The sequence below is a fragment of the Ischnura elegans genome, chromosome 1 (assembly GCF_921293095.1).
Source record: "Ischnura elegans chromosome 1, ioIscEleg1.1, whole genome shotgun sequence".
Lineage (NCBI taxonomy): Eukaryota > Metazoa > Arthropoda > Insecta > Odonata > Coenagrionidae > Ischnura > Ischnura elegans.
Genome location: NC_060246.1, coordinates 15949087 through 15969386, shown reverse-complemented (window position 1 = coordinate 15969386; position 20300 = coordinate 15949087). Strand labels below are relative to the sequence as shown.

Genomic DNA, 20300 nt, shown 5'->3' with positions numbered 1-20300 from the left:
TCGCTATAGCGAATTCTCGTTTTACCGGAGGTGGAGCAAATAATAGCCAATATACGAACAGTTTACAGGAACAGGAGTGGTGCGGCGACAGATAAATTTCTATCCGATAAACATAAGTATAAATCCAGACGAAAGGTGATGTTTTTTTGCATCACTAAATTTCCTTACTCAAACAACGACTTACTATTCAAACAATTTATAAGCCCCGCACTGAATTAATATCATGCAAAGCATTGTTTTGTCAATCATTATGCCAATGCACAACCGATGAAGCCATTTTTCTATGCACTTAATTAGTGCATTTACGTTATCAATCTATTATTTTGGTATTTTCCACTGAAAATTCAAAAACTAACTAATAAAACTGTATTGCAGTTATTTAATGCCTCAAATGTTTCCATTGGTGAATGTTTATTGTTCCTGTACATTAAGTGGCAGTGAAGTGAAATAACGTATTGCATTTGTTACTGCAGTCGAAAACGGTGGAAGGTTGTGTAATGTTCCTGCCTTTGAAGACTTTTTCTATCAGATAATATAATATCTTCATTATCTACGGTAAAAAGTTTGCTAAGCTTGAAAAATGATGTGATTAAAATTGCCGTTGTTAAAAAAAGTTCCTTTTTGAGTGTTACGCTCGCGACCTATTTGAAATAATACACAGAGTTTACCGCGGCACTGAAAACGAGAGTCAGTTGTTCTGTGAGTTCTTCCAGCGGCCACCAGGGGATGCTCGGCTATCCATGTGACGGAAGAGAGCGCCAGTACGACTCCGAGCACTGACGCGAATAGTTCACCCTTGTGAATTCGCAACGGAGAATAAATACGTCCATCCAGACAATTCACGCTCAGTATCATTGCATCGTACATCCTACATCATCGCTAAGGCGCACTACATACCTTTAGAGGCATCATTGCAAGAAATACCTCGTACTGCAAGGATTTTGTAGGGGAGAAGGATGTAAAAAAAGTTCCGTTTCGTCTATGTTATATCACGTGGGGAATACTCCTTAAGATACTTATGATCGGAGTCCTTTCTTCCACGACTTCGGGTTTACACCGCAGGCATCACCAGCAATTATGAGGGGAGATAACCCTTTGGTGCTTTGCATTAGTATAATCAACCTTCCGAACTCTTGAAATTCTCGATTCCAAATCTATCCCTGAAATACTCCGCTTTAGGCATAGGCGTAGCCCCTTTCTCCGGAGTTCCCGCAGATTGGAGTGGGCAAAACCACCCGAAAAAAGCTCCTTATAACTCTACATAGTCTGCATTCCTTGGGCGCTTTTGTTTTCTTTAATTGTGAAGAGGGAATAGGAAGATAAATTAATTTCGATACTCTCATATTACTCCTTTATTTTTATTTTCTCGCATAGACGTGTTTGATGTTTTTTTGGCCATGGTGTCTGCCATCAAATGCCATCTATTCATGCAACTCATGGACGTGCGGGTATGCTGACGTCAGCTTTCTGCCGCCCAAGGAACAAAAGAAGATCAAGCATTCGCGAATGCTAATGCCACAATATTTTCACCAAAATTAACTACTTATTTATCGAACGACAGTTTACCACATAAATTTGAGACTGAGCGCTCCATTAACTTCATTTCTAACAGATCGCTAGCAATTACAGAGATTAAGGAGTCTTGATGTAAGTTTTTCCGGCGGTGAAACCCTCGTAATGGCGAGAGCCAACACCAAAAGGGCCTCGTAAAAACGAATTTTTTAACACGTATAATATAGGGTCAATTGACGGTGCATCGGCTATTTCCATAATAGCGGGGGTGTCGCTATAGCCCGTACTTGCTTTAACGAGGTTCCACTGTACGTGCTATTATCATACTCACATGATCATTGAGCAGCAAATATGTATGAGGAATCCAAAACGCTTTTCATCGGCAAACAAGGAATCCCAGATGCGCAACACATCAGGGAGATGGAATTCCTGAGATAGCAGCAGCGTTAACCACCTGGACAAAGAGGCAAAGCGTTAAGTTTTTTGTTGCTTTGCACAAAATAAGCTAAAATCAAGCACACTCATACTAAGAAAATAACAAAATTTTTCTAATTGTGACACAAAGACTTTCAGTCAGGAGCCAACAATGTTCAACATGATGGCATTATTTTTTAATAAATATACTGTCAACCACTAATACAACTTAGATATGTTATCTCTCAAGTGTTGGTCAGGAAAAAATAAATCTTTGACTAAGAATTATACCAATGTTTCTGTGAATTTATTCACCTTCATCAGGGCTAATAACAAAGGACAAAACCACACGTCATATAACATTTTTTTTATTTTTACATAGATGGAAAAAACAAAATTTTGTGAATATTAACTCCCACAACAAATAGTATTACAATTTTATCCTTGGTTTTTTGTTATTAGCCCTAATGAAGATGAATAAATTCACTGTATGTGTTCACATTCACAATGTTGGAATAATTCTGAATCAAAGATACGTTATTTACTGACTAATGCTGGGAGAAAATATCTCAGATATGTACAAATATTATTATGCCATCATCACTGAATTGATTATTAATGAGCATAATTTGAAGGCAGACTGTTGTCTTAATCAAAGCTCTCCACAAAATAAAAGCACACTTGAAACTCACCTGAAGCTGTAGTATTGAGGCCGTAGTTCCTGTTGCTGCAGCCGGCTCCACACCTGGTGATCATTTGCCCGCAGTGTATCACCCAGCTTTCCCATCATCCCACTGATGCCACACTCGGCCTCATCCAGCGATTTGATGAAGAAGTCTCGAATCTCACCCATGAGATTCGTGAAGCAGAAGAAACAATCAGCTTCTGCATGCTCTGCAAAACATTATTGATAACTAATTGCAAAACACCACTCCAAAATATGACCCAGACAATATACATAAAAATAGTAGAGCAGTGCAAACACCACATTTTCAACTCAAGCCAAGTTCTGAATACGTTTGGCAAAAGCTAACTCGGTAGTTTCAAGTTGAGTTCGAGTTCCAATACTATAATTTATGCCTTCAGCTAAAATTGCATTCTTGAGTTCAATTAACTTGATTTATTAATAATCATCATCTATCTAATCTAAATAGGCCGAACTCTATAATTCTGTATTAATTTCAACAAAGAATAATTTTTTCAAAGTAGCAAGGTAAAATGATTGAAGAATGTAAAGCAGAAACAAATTTTGGGAATTGAAGGGACTTCAATGTCTTTATTTAGTAAGTTAGATGACTTGTAAAAGGGACATTGTCAAGCGCCTTGCATGTACAGCAGACTCCTGATTATTCGGCTGTGGTATATCCATGTTGCGGATTATCCGTACATGATTTTCACTCTCGCTCAATATTTTCTGCGATCATTATAAAACAATGAAATCGGGCACAAAATCACCGGAATTACTGTAGAAATGTTAGGATACACCTGGCTTATCATTTCTGCTAGAATCCTCTTCGTAAAATGGAAGCAATCGCGTGCTAGCTGCATTCACGGGAGCACCGTGTTCCTGTTTTCCAAGCCTTGCACCGCACGACCGCACTCCATGATCACGGATACACATCGCGCAGCAGTTGCAACCTGGGCAACTTGTGCGAGAGGCGATTACATGGCGTGGTGCCTGACAGTGTGGTTTCCGACGTCGAGCAGTGGTTTTGAAGCATTCGCGCAAACCACTTTTCAGTATCCGTGATCACAAAGCGATGGATGTGTGCTTTTCAAAACCAGGCCTTACAAGGAGCATTAATAATACGAGTACAACTACTTTATCACCGCTAAAAAGATCACGAACGCCGTGATAATTGCCGTGATAATTGCCCTTCATTGGATACATCGGATCCAAAGTCGCGGAAGACATCGCGTCTGGATCCGAAATTTTAAATAATAGCTTCAGTGAATAAGGGTGGAAAGAGAATAAGGGATTCTATCTTCGAATGTGCCGTCGCATGCAATTCTTGTCCTACCAATGAACCGTTTTGTTTGAAAGCCCTTGCAGAGGTTATGAAGGAGAATTTCAGCCGTGGAAAATAAAAAAGGCAAAATACAACTGGCAGATAGTGTGACTCTTCCTGAGAGATTGAACAATCATTGAGGGAATCTCAGCATCAGGAATTTGAAAATGCATTTGGATCTGAAAATATCCGATCCGAAAGATCCGGCTCCGAAAATCAAGGATTCGATCTGAATCCGGATCCGAAAAAAATCCTGGATCCGTCCATCCCTAGTCTCTCCCCATCATTAGCCTGGATAGTCTGGAGTGTGCTGTATATGTCACCAGGCAGGTGCATGATTATCCTCAAAAATGCCACCACACTCACTTTCTATGGCAATTATTTTGGTAATGCAGGACAAAATTCCTAAATACACAGTGATAATGTTTTTCTTGCTGTGATAAATACTCATAAAAGGTCAATGTAATGAATGACTATGATTTAATTTTTAAGTTACTATTTGGGCATTGACCAAGCCATGGAGGATGAAGCTGATTCAAAAACGTGACAGCAATGACAATCTAACTATAATAAACAATAAACTGACTATGGGACTGTCTAGGATGAGCCCCGTCCACAAGTACCCCAGCCCTTCCCCTATCTTCCTTGCCCCCTTCCCCTCCCCATGCTATCACTGTGGCCAATAATGACCTCTTTTGGGTTCCAAAGAGCACCCCTTCACTAACACTATCCTCCTAACACAGCAGGCAAACAAACTGTGCACCTGAAACTGTCCGTCGCCTTAGATCTGAGCCTCCTGTCACCCCACTCATCCATTGTAACATTGACTAGGGGCTTCTTACTCCTCCTACGACCAAGTTTTTTAGTTAATTCCTGCGGGGAATATTATTGGTTCAAAGTGTTCCACCATTCTCGAAAGAGATGAGTATCAAGAAGGGAGGGTAACTTGCCGTGAAAAAGTATGTGAGTCACTGAGAAAGAGGGGCAAGTTACCCTGGAAGTGGGGTGAGTCACGCTAGGCAATGTTAGACGGATGACTTTTTGCTGTACGCCATCCACAGTGCAATATCAACATTCAACATTTTATATGGCAAATGGGACAGCACCATGCCAGATGGAGATGAGTGCCTAGACATCCACAGGAGTTGACGGACCCAAGTATGATCACATCCACGGTGCTATTAGATGTGCCTGAGGGTACCCACTAAGGTCCATAGTTAGGTCAAATAACGAAGCTGACCACAAATAATAGTGTCGAGTAGTCCGCTAGTTGTTAATATCATATTCTGGTCAATCAGATTGAAATTAATCAGAAGTACAAGTTTTTATTCCTTCAAATTTTGGAGCATTCAATCCCCGAAGTATTTTGCATATTAACAATTACCGATATGAAAATATGTAATATCAACTTGGCTCAAGCTGCTTCAAGTCATTCAGAAAGAGCCATTTTTATATATTTCAACTTTAAACATTTCATTGTTTAAATAATTTGATTGTACATAAGCAAATGCCAAGGATTAAGTCACAAATGCCAAGGATTAAGTCACAAATGCCAAGGATTAAGTAAAAATAACTGCAAATTCAGCAGATCAAAAACATCATTAAATAATAAGGATGAGTTGGTTCTTAAATTTTTTCAGTTCTTGATACCGGAGCGGTTCTCCCCCATCGATTCTCGGCTCTTGATACTCGTTTCCAAGAAATTATCTCTAATTATCTGAATTAATGTCAAATTTAAATGAAAAACCACAATAAATGAATGAAAATAATTTCACTAAAGATTCAAATAAACAGGAAAGCTCGGTAAAAAAACTTAACATAGTCTCTATAATTTAATTTGCCAAGTAAAAAAGTTTTCATAATACATATGTTGTTGAAGAATGCATGATCGACCAATATGTCACGTTACATCAGGCAGCCACTGGTTCTTTCTTCAGGTTTTGTTTTTAAAAATTCAACATTTTTACCCTACCTGGGTCTAATCTATTCTTTTTTTGACAGAAATATTGCTTGCAGTACTGAACAGGCATTCATTGAAAACAGTAGTGTTGATGTTGATTTGAAGGGCCACACGAAATACACTTGGAGCTTGTGATATAGTTGGAGCACAGTTTACATAATGTATGGATACATAGTTAACATAGCATCAGGATCAATAGTGAAACTTCCCTAACTTCTGACGACATCATCTGTAAATTTGTTATAACTTGTGAGTCAGTTCAATATTCTGTATTCTATATCAAAATACGGTACATGGCAATACATAGCCAAGTCGTCTGAAAGCTGCCTGAATTTCATGTGAATGGCAGCCAGCAAAAAGTTGTTTCGTCTTAAAGTGGCCTCAGTGTAGCATTGTGTATTTCACGCCATAGACGGTGCATCGCTGGGCCAGATTGAAACGGGCACCGTGCCGTCAACTCGTGAAGCCATCCATGATAATTTGAAAGCACGGTGTCGTGCCATGGACAGTAGCCAGTGAAAAGTCGGCTCGTCTGAAAGCGGCTACAGAAATGTGACAAGAGCAAAAAACTTACGAACTCTCAAATGCGCATGTCAGCGAGCAACTCTCAAAAGAAAAAGTAGGATGCCATGTGATTGGAAAGTAATACATATATGCGCTTTTTAAGTCTTTTTTTCACTGCCGGCCACGGCAAATAAGATAATTACTATTATGAATTACTTTCGGAGCAATCATAAGGACCACCAATTTTTAGAGCTACACTGGGTTGAAATTTATTCAAAATTTTTATTCAGTAAAAGTCATGTGATGATTAGAAGAAAAAACATGCTCAGTGATTGCAGATGCAAAGACAGAACTATTGCCAAAGTAAATAAAAAAATATTTTGACTGTTTCATGTTTGCATAGCCCATTTTTGTCAAAGGAACCCATAAGAAAGTTGAAATTTAACTAACTTTAAGTTATGAATGAAAACTGAAAGCATTTCGGGCAAGAAACTGGCCTGGCCTTGAACATGCTCCAGACCATTTTGGCTTTGGGCACCAAATTCAAATCCACACCAGTTGGTTCCATCGTACCAACTTTATACGATTGTTTCTTGATACTGGTACCACAGGCCAAGAAGTGGCAGTACCGAGAACTGGGTACCGGAACCGACACATCCCTATTAAATAATGTTTCAGGCAAGGATAAAGTTAAAACACTATCTAAAACATGTAAAGAGGATGGAAAAAATCCTGACATATGCAAGTTCAAGCTATTGTTGCACACTTGATAGTTTGAGTATTAATACTACTCGTAATCTCCATGAGTTGATTTCATCACTTTCAGTTACGGAACGTGTTCATATGAACTGTTGCGTTGATGAAATAGTTACGAAGTGTCTGGTTTTCAATGGTCATGATTATGAGATGTTGTGATTATAAAGAGTCCATTTATGTAATGTCAGTTACAAAATAGCAGTTAACGTACTGACGTGATACCAAAAACAGTACCAGCCAACTGGGGTTTTTGTACCTTGTTCCCCATTCCTTTACCCCCTCTCCTCACCCATTTCTTTATCCTCCCAACGCCCCTGAGCTAAGTCTGGTTTCCCTCCCCAAATACGAGACTTCCATCCCCACCATCCCTCCTCATCGATAATATTTCCCCTAGCCCTTCTTCAGGACATTTGAGGTGAAGAGTGAAATTGGTTCAACAGGACTTGTTTCATGTGTTTTTTATTTATTTATTCAGAGTTAAGTAGGTTTCTATTTTTTTCGGTTTTGGTTCCCATTCAGTTATTCGCTTTTGTTCACGGTTCCAGATATTCATAATGCACTTACATGAGCTCAATTTTTCACAGCTGAGACTTTTTTCTGCTTGAATGTTAAGCTTATCAACAACATAATCATTTTCATTCTATAGAAAATCAAAATAGGGAAAAATCATCGAAAAGACATCGTTTCTCGGCACTGGTTCTCGATTATCATTCATTCTTTAGCTCTTTACTATGCCGAATGAACAGCCGCTCAAGAAATTTTTTCAGACAAAATCTTGATCTCGTCCACAACAACATTATTTATATTTTGTTGAACATCAAATCAGCATAAAAATCAATCCTGATACACTGGTTCCAGCACCGGTTCTTGATTTCTGTTGCTTCTTTAGAACTTAAATACACAATAATATAAACAACTAAAGTTGATATTTAGCCTACATGTTGATCTTATCAGGCAAAATATAAACTAATTTATCACCATTAAGGGCAAATACTGAGAAACTATCAAGACTATCCCACCAGATGTTGGGAATTGAGCGAAGAAGGCAAATTTGCAGGGTGTGGAGTGGAAAAAGAGTAATTGACAAAGGGCTGTAAAAGAGAACATGCCCATGAAAGACATGGAGAAGGCAACAGTTTTCATAATCAAAGCAACAATAATATTATTTCATATTTAAATAAATTATCTGGAGTAAAGCACACTTACCATGAAATTAATCGAACTAGCCTTAAACAATAACAATGGAGTGTCTCATTCACTCATATTTTATTAAATTAAAACCTATTACAGTGAGTCCTCGTTTAACGTCACTTACCGTTCCTGAAAAATGTGACGATAAACGAAATGACGTTAATCGAAGCACAATATCCCATAAGAAACAATGTAAAAAGTGAATATCAGCTCCTAGACCTCACAATTCCTACGCGAAAAAATTTTAGCATATCATATTTGGGCCATTTCTTACGATGGGAATGCCAAACTATGGCATAAACACGAGTCCCTGTCTTCATTGACGGCAATACCAGCAGCGACGTACATTCTTCTCCATTTTTGTATCTTCCCACATTTGTTTTTTCGGCTTTGCTATGGTGGTCACCTGGGCATCATCGCCTGGGCATCATCATCGCTGAAACATCGTCGCAGTTACAGGAACCAAGATTATTGAGAACGCGGCGAAAAAGTGACGACAAATAATCCGAGTTCTACCCGGAAAAATTCCTAGAAATCACTTTTCAGGTTCCAGAAAACCGTTATGTCAAGTAAAATTTGCTAAAACTTTACTTGACATTTACGCACTTAACATTTGCGCACCAACCTAAGAATTCATTTAGCAGCAAATTTGCTATAAACTTAATCGAAATTGACAATAAACACAGTTTACACTTCGTTTAGACTGACTGTATTACCGCCCACAAAACGAACAACCTGCAACGCCCGCCACTTCGCATTTTTTCTCGCGCGAAATTTAAAAGACCTAACCAGACCTGACGTTATCGCGAAGCAAAGGTGCGATAAACGAATGACGGTCTCAAAATTTTCGTGAAGTTATCGCGAAATGACGTTAAACGGGGTGACGTAGAACGAGGACTCACTATATTGAGTATGAAAAACATCAGAAAATAGACAAAGGAATATTCACACAGCATTCATGAAAAATATTGATATACATCTACATGGTGAAATATCTACCAGTAATATTTAGAAGGGATGAAATTTGGATGAGATTGAAGAGAAATAGAGCCTTTTGAGGAGCCCTACAGATGTGTGACAATTTTTCACATTTACCTCGCCACGACAAGTCAGGATCACGAGCAAATGTGTAGTAAATAGGTCCAATGATTTCATTCATTCCCTGCACATAACCCTGGCCAGGATTCAGCTTGGCGTAGAGGAAAAGGATTCTCTCCACCACTTCCCAATGAGCTTCACTTCCCTCTGGCATGGGGGCATAATCCTCCTGTGCTTTCTTTACGGAGAGGGCTATCTAAAGGCAAGAGTTAGAAAGATACAGTTTACAAACAAATTTCTACCCAGGATGTATACTCTTCGAAGCAACATTCTCAACAATACATGCACAACTGCGATTCTAAAAATGTGACATGCAAAGTAGGTACAGAGGAATGCATTAAACATATTACACATATGCACATAATACAAGTAGGCTGAGAGAAATGACAAATTTTAGAAAATCCAAAAAAATTCTCTTAAAAAAATATGAACTAGATGTGCTCCATAGGGTTGGAAATTGACTATTTCTCCTAATATGCAATTATTCCACCACCCAAGTGCTGCCTATTCCATTTCAAACATTCAGTTAGTGCATCTGGAATATTAGTCATTGCAATGGCACAATGTGTGCTCTGAAATGTAGGCGATGCTCCCTTCTATGTTTCATGAGTGTCAGGAAGATTTTTGATCAAGTCTTCCATACGATGCTCTTCAGATGTCCTCCTAAATGTGTCCACAGACTGAAAGGTTCAACCATTGCTTATTGGTATTTCTTTTTGAATATGATTTCCTCACTGTTGACATTGACTGCTGGGTAAAGTGTGAGGTGGCCCCATAACAGTTGTTTGGAATACAAGCATTAGAATGGGAATGAAACCTTGGCACAAAAAAATTATCCAGAATGTTATTTTCGTGTTGAGAAGAAGGATAGACTTGAGTGATAGAGTGACGATAGAGTGATTAGAATATGACAACAGGAAAATAGCCTAGGCTGCTTCAGGTAGATGTTTTTTGTTCAAATGGGAGGATCACCAAATTATTCTTACCCCAAACTTTATACTGAAAATTCGCTAGGATGAAATAACAGTCTGAGTTTCTCATTGCACTTACTTTTTTTGACAACTGCTATGCAGCAGGTGCTATGCCTACATGCTTCATTTATACTGATTGAGCTCATACTCTTGGTAAGCAATCTATTGTTGCACAGTTTAACATGTTTACCAAGTTAAGAAGTGAGCAAAACAGAATATCAGGGGTAGAAAGGCCCATGAAATAAGAAAAAAACAAAACGCAGCTCTTTTTGTAATCTTCTCCACACTCTTCACCATCACAAATTTTTCCAACGGCTAGGTGATTTTTAAAAGATATTCTCAGACAAAAGTACACAGCTACATTGTAGGTAGGTAGGTGTGAACTTGGAGGAGGTGACAGGTTAGGTCATTTATGCCAAAAAGGAAAAGTGGAAAGAAACCAAGCATTAGCAGTGGCCAGTTCTACATGAAAAGTGTGAAGGGGATCACAGCTTCATCTTTCATTGAACAGACAGAGTTCAACATTTGAAAGGCATTTTACAAAGTACTGAAGCAGGGAGCAGGCAGTCTCCAAAAAATCTCTGCCACCACCAGGATTCAAATGAAGGCCTACAGGATGGGAAGCTAACACAATGGGCACCATGTTACAACCCTCTAGTCCTAGGTGCAATGCTTTTCCAGCACTAGGGTAGTACAAACCCATTCCCAAATTAAACGAAACAATCTGCAACATCTCGTGGCCGAACTGGTGCCCCACTTAGGAGAGCAAATTATCATGCAGTAATTATGATGCAAATTAAGATGCAGCTGTATTGCAGTGATTCATCAATAGCTCAATACATTCCTTTTGTTCAGAGAAGTATATATAACAATCCATCATGGAAAAAAATGTTTTTAGTAAAAGCATTCACCAAAATACATGACATGCAAATACATACCTGCTACTAGAAGAACAATAGCAAGAAAAGAATGAAAATTCATATGTAATTATCAAAGCAATGATAATAAAACGATTTTTCACATGTTCACTGATTGTTCAGCAATATAAATTAACTGCTGATGCTAAATATTTCAATGGAGAAAGAGGAAATGAAATACTTGCCTTGGTCACTCCAATTCCCTTGCGCTCCACATTAGCAGACTTAAGGATCGTGTGCTGGACACGCTTGTGCAGTCTCTTGATACCACTGCTCTGCACGACTTCATGGCATGGGAAGTCAGTCGCTTGTTGGAAAAACGATATGTCTGGGCAAAGGCGTCTACAATTCAAATGCAAAGAGAAACATTAATGAGTTATTCCAGCACTCTGCCCGGCTAGTGACTATGAGCACAATCCCTGCAAAAGATTGCACCATTGGACGCTCAGAACAGCGGGAGTGAAATGTGTGGGAGTGAAGAAATGGAGAGGAAAGTGAGCATAAGCAGAGTGGTGACAAGCCAGCATCAAAAGGTGGCTTTATGTGACCACCTTCTGAGAAATTCTTTGAGAAAAGAAGAACTTTATTACGAAGTTCCACTAATAAGTAACGCCGTTTTGCTTGGACAGTGTTGACACCTGTGTTCAAGACGAAGAAAGAACTGGCATTGAATTTTGCTTGACTAACTTGTCTTTTTCAGATGGTGGTACTAAAAAAATCTTTGTCTCATGCCATTACCATGAAAAATAATGAATAATGACTGTTTAAAAAGAGTGATGAATTCAAAATTTCGGAAATGCTGTTTTGAGTCAACATTTGATTGAGTATTTGTTGCAATTATTAACTAATTCCTTCCTTCTTAGTTAATCACACTGATATGTAGCAGAGCATATAAAAGGAACATGAACATCTTTCTTTTCACTTACTTTACTTACAACGCACAAAAAAAGGCATGAAGGTAGCAACAAACAAAGATAACAATGGTAAACCAAACACACCATTGGCAATATTAATATGGACCATATGAATGGAACGTAAACAATAAAAATCACACACTCCCACAGTATTTCTGCTCTCTACTTGAAACTGCACATTGTTTCTTGAGTGTTTTGTCGTGCTGCTTTGATATGACTCCTTGATAGGGTGGCAATAAATTTAATAGTAATTTTCTGAGTTTGTTTTCTCAATAGCCTGCAAGAGTGCACAAAGTAAATATTGTGCTGTGGCTGAATCATCCGAGTGTCAATATAAATTGGTAGGTACTTAGAAGATATAATATTACCTATTACATATTACAAGTAAAATATTATGAATAGGCAGGGTTTTCCCCAAAATCAAGGCTCCATCCTCAGTCCACTTCTATTCTCACTTTACATTAATGATTGCTCGTCAGGACTAAATTGCAAGTATCACCTTTACGCAGATAACTTACAAATCTATTTGCATTCCACAGTCAAGAATTTAAGCAATGGGTTGATTTCTATCAATAGGGTGGTTTCCTATTATTTTTTTATTGGCTTAATCGAAAGATTATTACTCCTGGAGTACGTATTTCACACTTTTAGATTTTTAAATGATAATATCTATTTTTCGCGATTAAATGAAAAGTGAAAATTTTCAAGCGCGCGAAAACGCGACGCGTTAGTAGGAATGATGGGAAATCTCTCCGTACGTCGTATTTCTGGTTCCCCCTCCGCCCGGTGAGGTGACCTTGAGGCGAGGCTTAGCGCTGATACGTCGCAGGCTGCCAGCGGGTAGCCTAGTGCCCTGCCGCCTGGTAGCGCTTGGCTTAAATAAGGATTATTAATACCTTATCAAACGAGGAAAACTTTCCGACCTTAGCCAGTTTTAATAAGTGATTATTAAGACATGTTTCCCTGAGCTCTGCGCCTCATGCATGCATTGGTAACCTCAGACAATGTATAACTCCTATCTTCTCCTATAGAAACTAGGTCCCTGTGACGTCACGTGAAGTGGCATCGCATGGGCGCCAATCTGGCCCTTTTCAAATGAGGATAAAAATGGACCATTGCCATTCGTCTAAACCGGCATTTATAAAACGAAATAATTTGTATATTATGAATACACTAATGGTGGGTAACGAATCGCAATTATTGCCTTTTGTTTTCTTTGATGAAGGAAACTACCCTATTGTGACTTAGAATACCTCCAAGAATGGTGCAATAATAACTTTCTATGTTTAGTGTGCCACAATGTTTTAGTGTGCAGGGCCATAGGCTTCCATAATGACAGCATTAGTCCCAGAGAAGAAGATAATGCAACAATACAGATGCAAGCACTAACCTGACATCCTTATCAATTTGTAACAGGACCTCATTGTCTTTGAAAAATGTCTGCCACTGACTGTCAGGATTCAGGTTCAAGGGGTGGTCAGCAAATGTCACATCTACTCGACTGCCATCATTTTCCTGACAGCAGCTACCTGGGGTGATTATCATCTCATCTGAAATTCACACAAACACTTAACTTCAAGATTTACTCCAACATGTACAGCTGATGAGACATTGAGTATTACAGCTGTACGGTAGGATTTTTGAACTAGTTTTACATGTGATATACACAGGGGTGCTGACTTACAAAAAATATTGGGGGGGCCCAAACCGGGGACCTTGCCCCGGTAAATTTTATAAGTAGTGAATTTTAGGTTTTTAGGCATTTTAGAAGAGTCATATGATCAACATTAGAACCCTGATCACTCGAATCTCAATATCTGGACACTTTGGGGAAGATCGACAAGCCTGAAACATTTTTTTCTCACATCTGTAACGAACTTTTGGGGGGGCTCGGGCCCCCTCAGGCCCCATGGAGTCGGCGCCACTGGATATACATCTGTATGCATGAGCTAAACATCATCTATTACGGATGGAATACAGCTGTATAACAGGTGTGATACATGCTTTGTGCTATCTTGGTACAGAGGGTTAGATTACCTCTTAGTATTTTTGGGAAATAAGCCACAGACTATTAATGTGATTAAATGTTTATATTAATGTTTATATTTATGGATGATTCAATGCCTATATTTACATAGAGATGAGTATTGTTGTTGTTGTTTATCTCTGCTAATAAATTCGAGTAGTATCAAATGGTGATCGATGCGAGAGATATCTTTATTATTTACCGGCCATCAGTCACAACAAGTTGGCGACGAGGATTAAAAAAGAAAGATTGTGAAGTTCAAAGACCAGAAAAAACTTTGTCGACGCTTATTTACGTAAATTTAACCCGGATATAATGGACTCAAAACAGCTCAAAGAATTACTTTCTGCGCTGACTTCCGTCATCAAAAATCAGCAAACCACACCAGCTCCGCAGATAATTCCATTTGAAGCCTACGACGCAAAAACTGAAAAGTTTTCTTCGTATATGGAACGCTTCAATAATTACTGCGATCTCAAGAACGTCAGCGATGATATAAAAAAGGCTCAACTCCTGCGTTCATCGATCGGAAAAGATCACTACAATAATCTTGCTGCATTTCTGGGACCAGATGATCCTATTAAAGCAATCGATTTCGAAACCTTGAAGGCTCATTTCGAGAAAATGCTGTCACCATCAGTCTCAACGGTCGTCTCACAGCATTATTTTCTCAGCATCACTCAACAGCCGCATCAATCAATCTCGGATTTCGTCGCATCGCTGAAGGGAAAGTTGAAAGACTGTGATTTCTACGCTACTTGTCCTACTACCACGTGCAAAAAGAAGTTCTCAATAGCTAATATATTCCTCCGTGCTCAGTTTATCAGAGGCCTGAAGGATAGCTGGATACGAGAAGCGATACTGCAAGAGACAAATCTCAAGGATTTCGACGGAATCCTGACGAAAGCCACAGCACTAGAAGCATCTCGCTTCGAATCGGGACAGTTGAGTAAATCGCCTGAGAAGACATCGGATCAAGCCGCAGATACAAATAAGATTTATCGTCGTCAAGAAGGAAAACGTCGCAGTCGCCGGAGTTCCGAGTCTCAAGATAATCGCCGTCAGTCCAACTCTCATCCGCGTCATTTTTCCCATTCCCGCAATTCTAGAGGGCGTATTAATTATCGGTCATTAGGTCTCGATGGTATTTGCCTCAAATGTGGTCGCACAAACCATAAATCGCGAGATTGCAGAACAATGCGCGAATCTCTAAAGTGCATTTCCTGTGGGAAAATCGGTCACATTTCCAAAGTCTGCATCACCACCCTGCTCCGTAAATCGAAGACCAACACCCTGTCGTCTCAACGCTCTCAAGAACAAGAAGAAGATCGTCACTCAAACAATGATTATGGCATCACTCGCATCGAAGACACTGAGGATTTGTATGAAGTTGGACCAGACACCGATAAATACATCGTAACAGTCACTCTCAATAACAAGCCGCAGTCGTTCGAAGTGGATTCAGGTGCGCGTTTCTCTTTAATCTCAGAACCCGATTTCAACAAACTTGGACTTAGTATACCGCTTCAACCGACATCAATTTCTTTCCGCTCATACTCAGACCACGTTATCAAACCCAAAGGCAAAGTTACTGTCTCGGTTACCTATAATAGGAAGTCAATGGACGCCGATCTATTTATAGTACCAGCAGGGCATGATGCTCTACTCGGACGGATGTGGATTCGTGGACTTGGAATTAGTCTAAAAGAAATAGATAACCATGAATCAGGTCTTCGCACTGTCAATGTGAAAGTAGTTACCTCACTAGAAGACATCTTCAAGAAATATGAACAAATTTTTGAAGAAAGAATCGGGTGTGTTCCAAACGTCGAAGTACATCTTCAACTTAGAGAAGGCGTGACACCCATTTTTAACCGTGAACGAGATGTTCCTTTTGCATTGAGAGAGAGAGTTGAAAGAGAGTTATCCACATTGGAAAAACAAGGTGTCATCACTCCCATTATATCAAGTGACTGGGGATCGCCACTCGTGGTAATACCTAAGCCCGATGGAGGAGTGAGGCTATGCGTAGACTACAAATGTGGGGTGAATTCTAGACTCGTTGCATCAAATTACCCCATCCGCAGAATAGACGAGGTTCTCCACAGCCTCAGAGGTTCCAAGTATTTTTGCAAATTGGACTTGTACAAGGCTTACCTGCATTTACGGGTCGATGAAGAAGGGAGCAAGATTCAAACGATTTCAACACACAAAGGCACGTTCCGAATGAATCGCCTCAGCTTCGGGATTAAGACTGCTCCAGCGGAATTCAATCGCATTCTAGGTCAATTGTTGAATGGCTTACCAAAGGTGGAGGCATACTTCGATGACATTATCTGTCATGGTTCAGATCTTGAAGAATGTACCAGAAATCTTACTGCATGTTTGGAACGCCTCAGAGAGAATGATCTTCATCTCAATCGTGCCAAATGTTCATTCTTCAAGGAAAGCATCAGTTATCTTGGTCATGTAGTGTCGCATAATCAGATTCAAAAGTGCCCAGTTAAAATTCAAGCAGTTTCTCAAATGCCACGACCAAAGGATTTAGGTGAGTTGAGGAGATTCCTGGGCTTAGTAACATATTATTCCAGGTTTATTCCAGACTTCTCTTCAAAGTCCTATCCACTACGCCGCTTGCTAAGAACGGGTGAACGCTTCGTTTGGTCTGCTGCTGAAGAAGCTGCCTTCGTAAATCTCAAATCAGAGTTGTGCTCGGATAGACTACTCATTCCATTCGATCCATCAAAGCAAGTCATACTCACAACTGATGCCTCACCAACTGGGATAGCTGCAGTACTTAGCCATGATATTGATGGTCATGAGCGCCCAATTGCTTATGCCTCACGAGCTCTGACGCAGGCTGAGTCTAATTATAGTCAGCTTGACAGAGAGGCCTTGGCCATTATATATGCAACAACGCACTTCTTCAACTACATTTTCGGAAAGCGTTTCGTTCTCGTCACAGATAATGAGCCACTCTCAAGGATTTTTCACCCAGATCGTCCACTACCACAGATGACCTCTTCGCGTTTACTGAGGTATGCATCTTTTCTCAGTGGTCTTGATTACACAGTTCGATGCAAGAAGGGGAGAGAGAATGAGAATGTTGACTGTTTATCTCGCGCCCCAGCCTCTACATCTAGTCCTTCTCTAGAAATCTCTATCGATCAAGAAATCAACGCTTTGCATGCTGAAACCCTGCTACAAATCTCGAGCGCATCAATCACTGCAGATATTGTTGCTGAGGAAACCGCCAAGGATCCAGAGTTGCAAGCGCTTCTACAGGAGCTCAAGACCAGCCGCAAGGATAGCCCGTACACTGTCTCTGGTGACATGTTGTTCCGCTCTGATCGTGCAGTAATTCCGAAGTCACTCCAAGCACAAATTCTTAAAGAGCTTCATATGTCGCATTTGGGAGTCACGAAGATGAAGCAACTTGCCCGGAGATACGTGTACTGGGAAGGGTTAGACAAAGATATAGAACGTCTTGTTAAGAGTTGCGAGCCCTGTGCTAAGGTCCGTCACAGTCCGCCAAAAGCACCTATTCATCCCTGGAATCAGCCTGATGAGAATTGGGAGAGGGTGCATATCGATTTTGCAGGGCCATTTGATGGCCAATTTTTCCTAATGTGTGTGGATGCAAGGTCGAAGTGGGCAGAAGTCCGCATGATCCGTGACGCTCCATCCTCTGCCACAACAATCGCTACGCTGGAGGGCATCTTTTCAGTACATGGCTACCCTTCCGTAATGGTGTCGGACAATGCAAGCATCTTCAGGAGCGAAGAGTTCCTAAAATACTGCAAAGAGCGTGGAATATTCCAGAAGTTCAGCGCACCTAATCACCCAGCCACAAATGGACTTGCGGAACGCAGCATCCAGACATTGAAGAGGAGGCTTATAGCTGCTGCTGATGATCCTACTCCACTAACCACCAAGTTACGGGACATTATGTTCCGCTATAGGGCAACACCTTTGGCCTCAGGTCGGACTCCTGCAGAGCTGTACTTAAAGAGGAGGATCCGCACTCGTCTCGATGCCCTGCTTCCCAACTGCAAAGCTTTTGCCCCAACAAAACATACTAACTCACGAATTCGCAGTCTCCAGTTGGGGGAGAGAGTACAGGTGAAGATTTATGCAGGAATTCATCACAGTTGGCAGTTTGGCATCGTATTAAAGAAGCTCGGCAATTGCCATTACATCGTAAAGTTGGATAACGGTCGAATCATAAAACGTCACATCAATCAGCTGATAGCCACCTTGGTTCCGAAGAAACAAGTCACATTCTCGCCTTTGTTTCCACAACACACAATGGGTGTGCCATCCTCAGCAGGAGCTGCAGGGGTGCCGCCTCATTATCAATTGCCGCCAACCCACCAAGCGCCGCTGGCACCTTCTCCTCCGCAAGTCGTTCGACCAACCCCGTCTCCTTCGGCCAGAAGCCTCCTACCGCACCTTCCCAGGAACCGGCAAAAGCCGACCTATCTTAAAGACTATGTTGTCTTCAAATAAGTGGGGGAGAACTAATGTGATTAAATGTTTATATTAATGTTTATATTTATGGATGATTCAATGCCTATATTTACATAGAGATGAGTATTGTTGTTGTTGTTTATCTCTGCTAATAAATTCGAGTAGTATCAAATGGTGATCGATGCGAGAGATATCTTTATTATTTACCGGCCATCAGTCACAACAACTATCATATCCATTTCGACTTAAATGATATGTTTCAAACTTAAACACAATCGAAACAATTGAGCATAGTGGTACCCCATTGCAACCAATTCTTTCCTAATTATGGCCAATTTTCCGACTGCTTTTAGATAGAAAATTATCCAAAAAGCTATTAATGAAAATAAGAACAAGGTATGCACTATTACCTCTGATGCCAAGGTAACATAACAGAAATGGAGTCAAAGGAGCAATGTCAATTCCAAGTATTTTATAATTCATAGAATTCCCTTTTCAAACTACTGTTTTAAGTCCTTAAAAATTACCAACAATAGCAATACATATACCTCTCTGGAGAGTATAGATTTTCAAGTTCAGTTTTCTACTCTGGACATTAATTGCCCACATTAAATCTATTTTCGTGTACTTCAAAATTAATATCAATGTAGTGTTAACAATGCCTGACATTTTCCTCTCTAACTATTGATAATATTGCTTTTCAATACCATTTTCAAAGTGCCCAGGCCTGTGAAATGATCCATCAACAGCTTTTGCCTCCTAACAATCTGACAAAATTATTATACTTCATTGCCCATGCTCCGAATACTTGAACTCAAAAACAGTTGTGTAATTTTTTTTAGCATCAACTGAGCTAAATCACGAGACTGATGCATGCAATTTCGAGCAACAAAAGAGGGCAATGAAAGTTCCAGGGTTGATTATTATGCAATTTTGTCGGCTAACTATTTCAATCACACTTGTTTACACTATTTATAGCATTTGAAGTTCAGAGAGGCTTTTATCAAAGCCAAAATATTGAATACATTGTATTTACTAATTCTGATATATTATTTAAATGGAGATACAAAATACTTTACCAATGAATTGCTTGTATAGCAATCTTTTCCTTGCCAAGGTTTCGCTCCATGTTTTCCGAGTCGTAGGCAGATAATTTAAAAGCAATTTCCAGCATAACGCTCTTCTGCCTTGCTCATCCGGAATCCCTGAAAACAAATTCATTTTGGAAATTAAACGGATAATTACAGGCCCACAAAGTAATACAAACCATCTCTTAGCTAAACTAAACAGTATATTATGCAATGTCTTAGGTGATAAAACAGATTAACAGAGCATATTCGGTAAAACTTGATAAAATGATTAACAGAGAAAAAAGAGAGAGGAGGCGTTTCTCCATGTATTCCTGAGACATACCATTGAAGCATAATTGCTTGAGTTTCTTTAGGTCAATTTCATCACACTCCAAGGCTTCATCTAACTCCCTCAATCTAGAAACGACACGAGAGTAAGCATATCATTCAGCAATAAATAAGTAAATATTTTATAGGTACCAACACTT

At 39.8% G+C, this 20300-nt stretch overlaps 1 protein-coding gene across 2 annotated transcripts in view; it reads right to left on the bottom strand.

Moving 5' to 3' along the window:
- The window catches only part of LOC124156193 (TBC1 domain family member 13), a 43222-nt gene that overhangs the window by 22829 nt on the left and 93 nt on the right, over window positions 1-20300 (bottom strand). For both annotated transcript variants that reach the window (XM_046530578.1, XM_046530587.1), the window contains exons 2-8: window positions 20156-20229; window positions 19822-19947; window positions 13637-13796; window positions 11518-11674; window positions 9442-9640; window positions 2619-2820; window positions 1844-1966 (exon numbers count right to left, since the gene is read on the bottom strand). In XM_046530578.1, coding sequence (XP_046386534.1) covers window positions 1844-1966; window positions 2619-2820; window positions 9442-9640; window positions 11518-11674; window positions 13637-13796; window positions 19822-19947; window positions 20156-20229 — 1041 coding nt within the window. The remainder of the gene's footprint in view (window positions 1-1843; window positions 1967-2618; window positions 2821-9441; window positions 9641-11517; window positions 11675-13636; window positions 13797-19821; window positions 19948-20155; window positions 20230-20300) is intronic.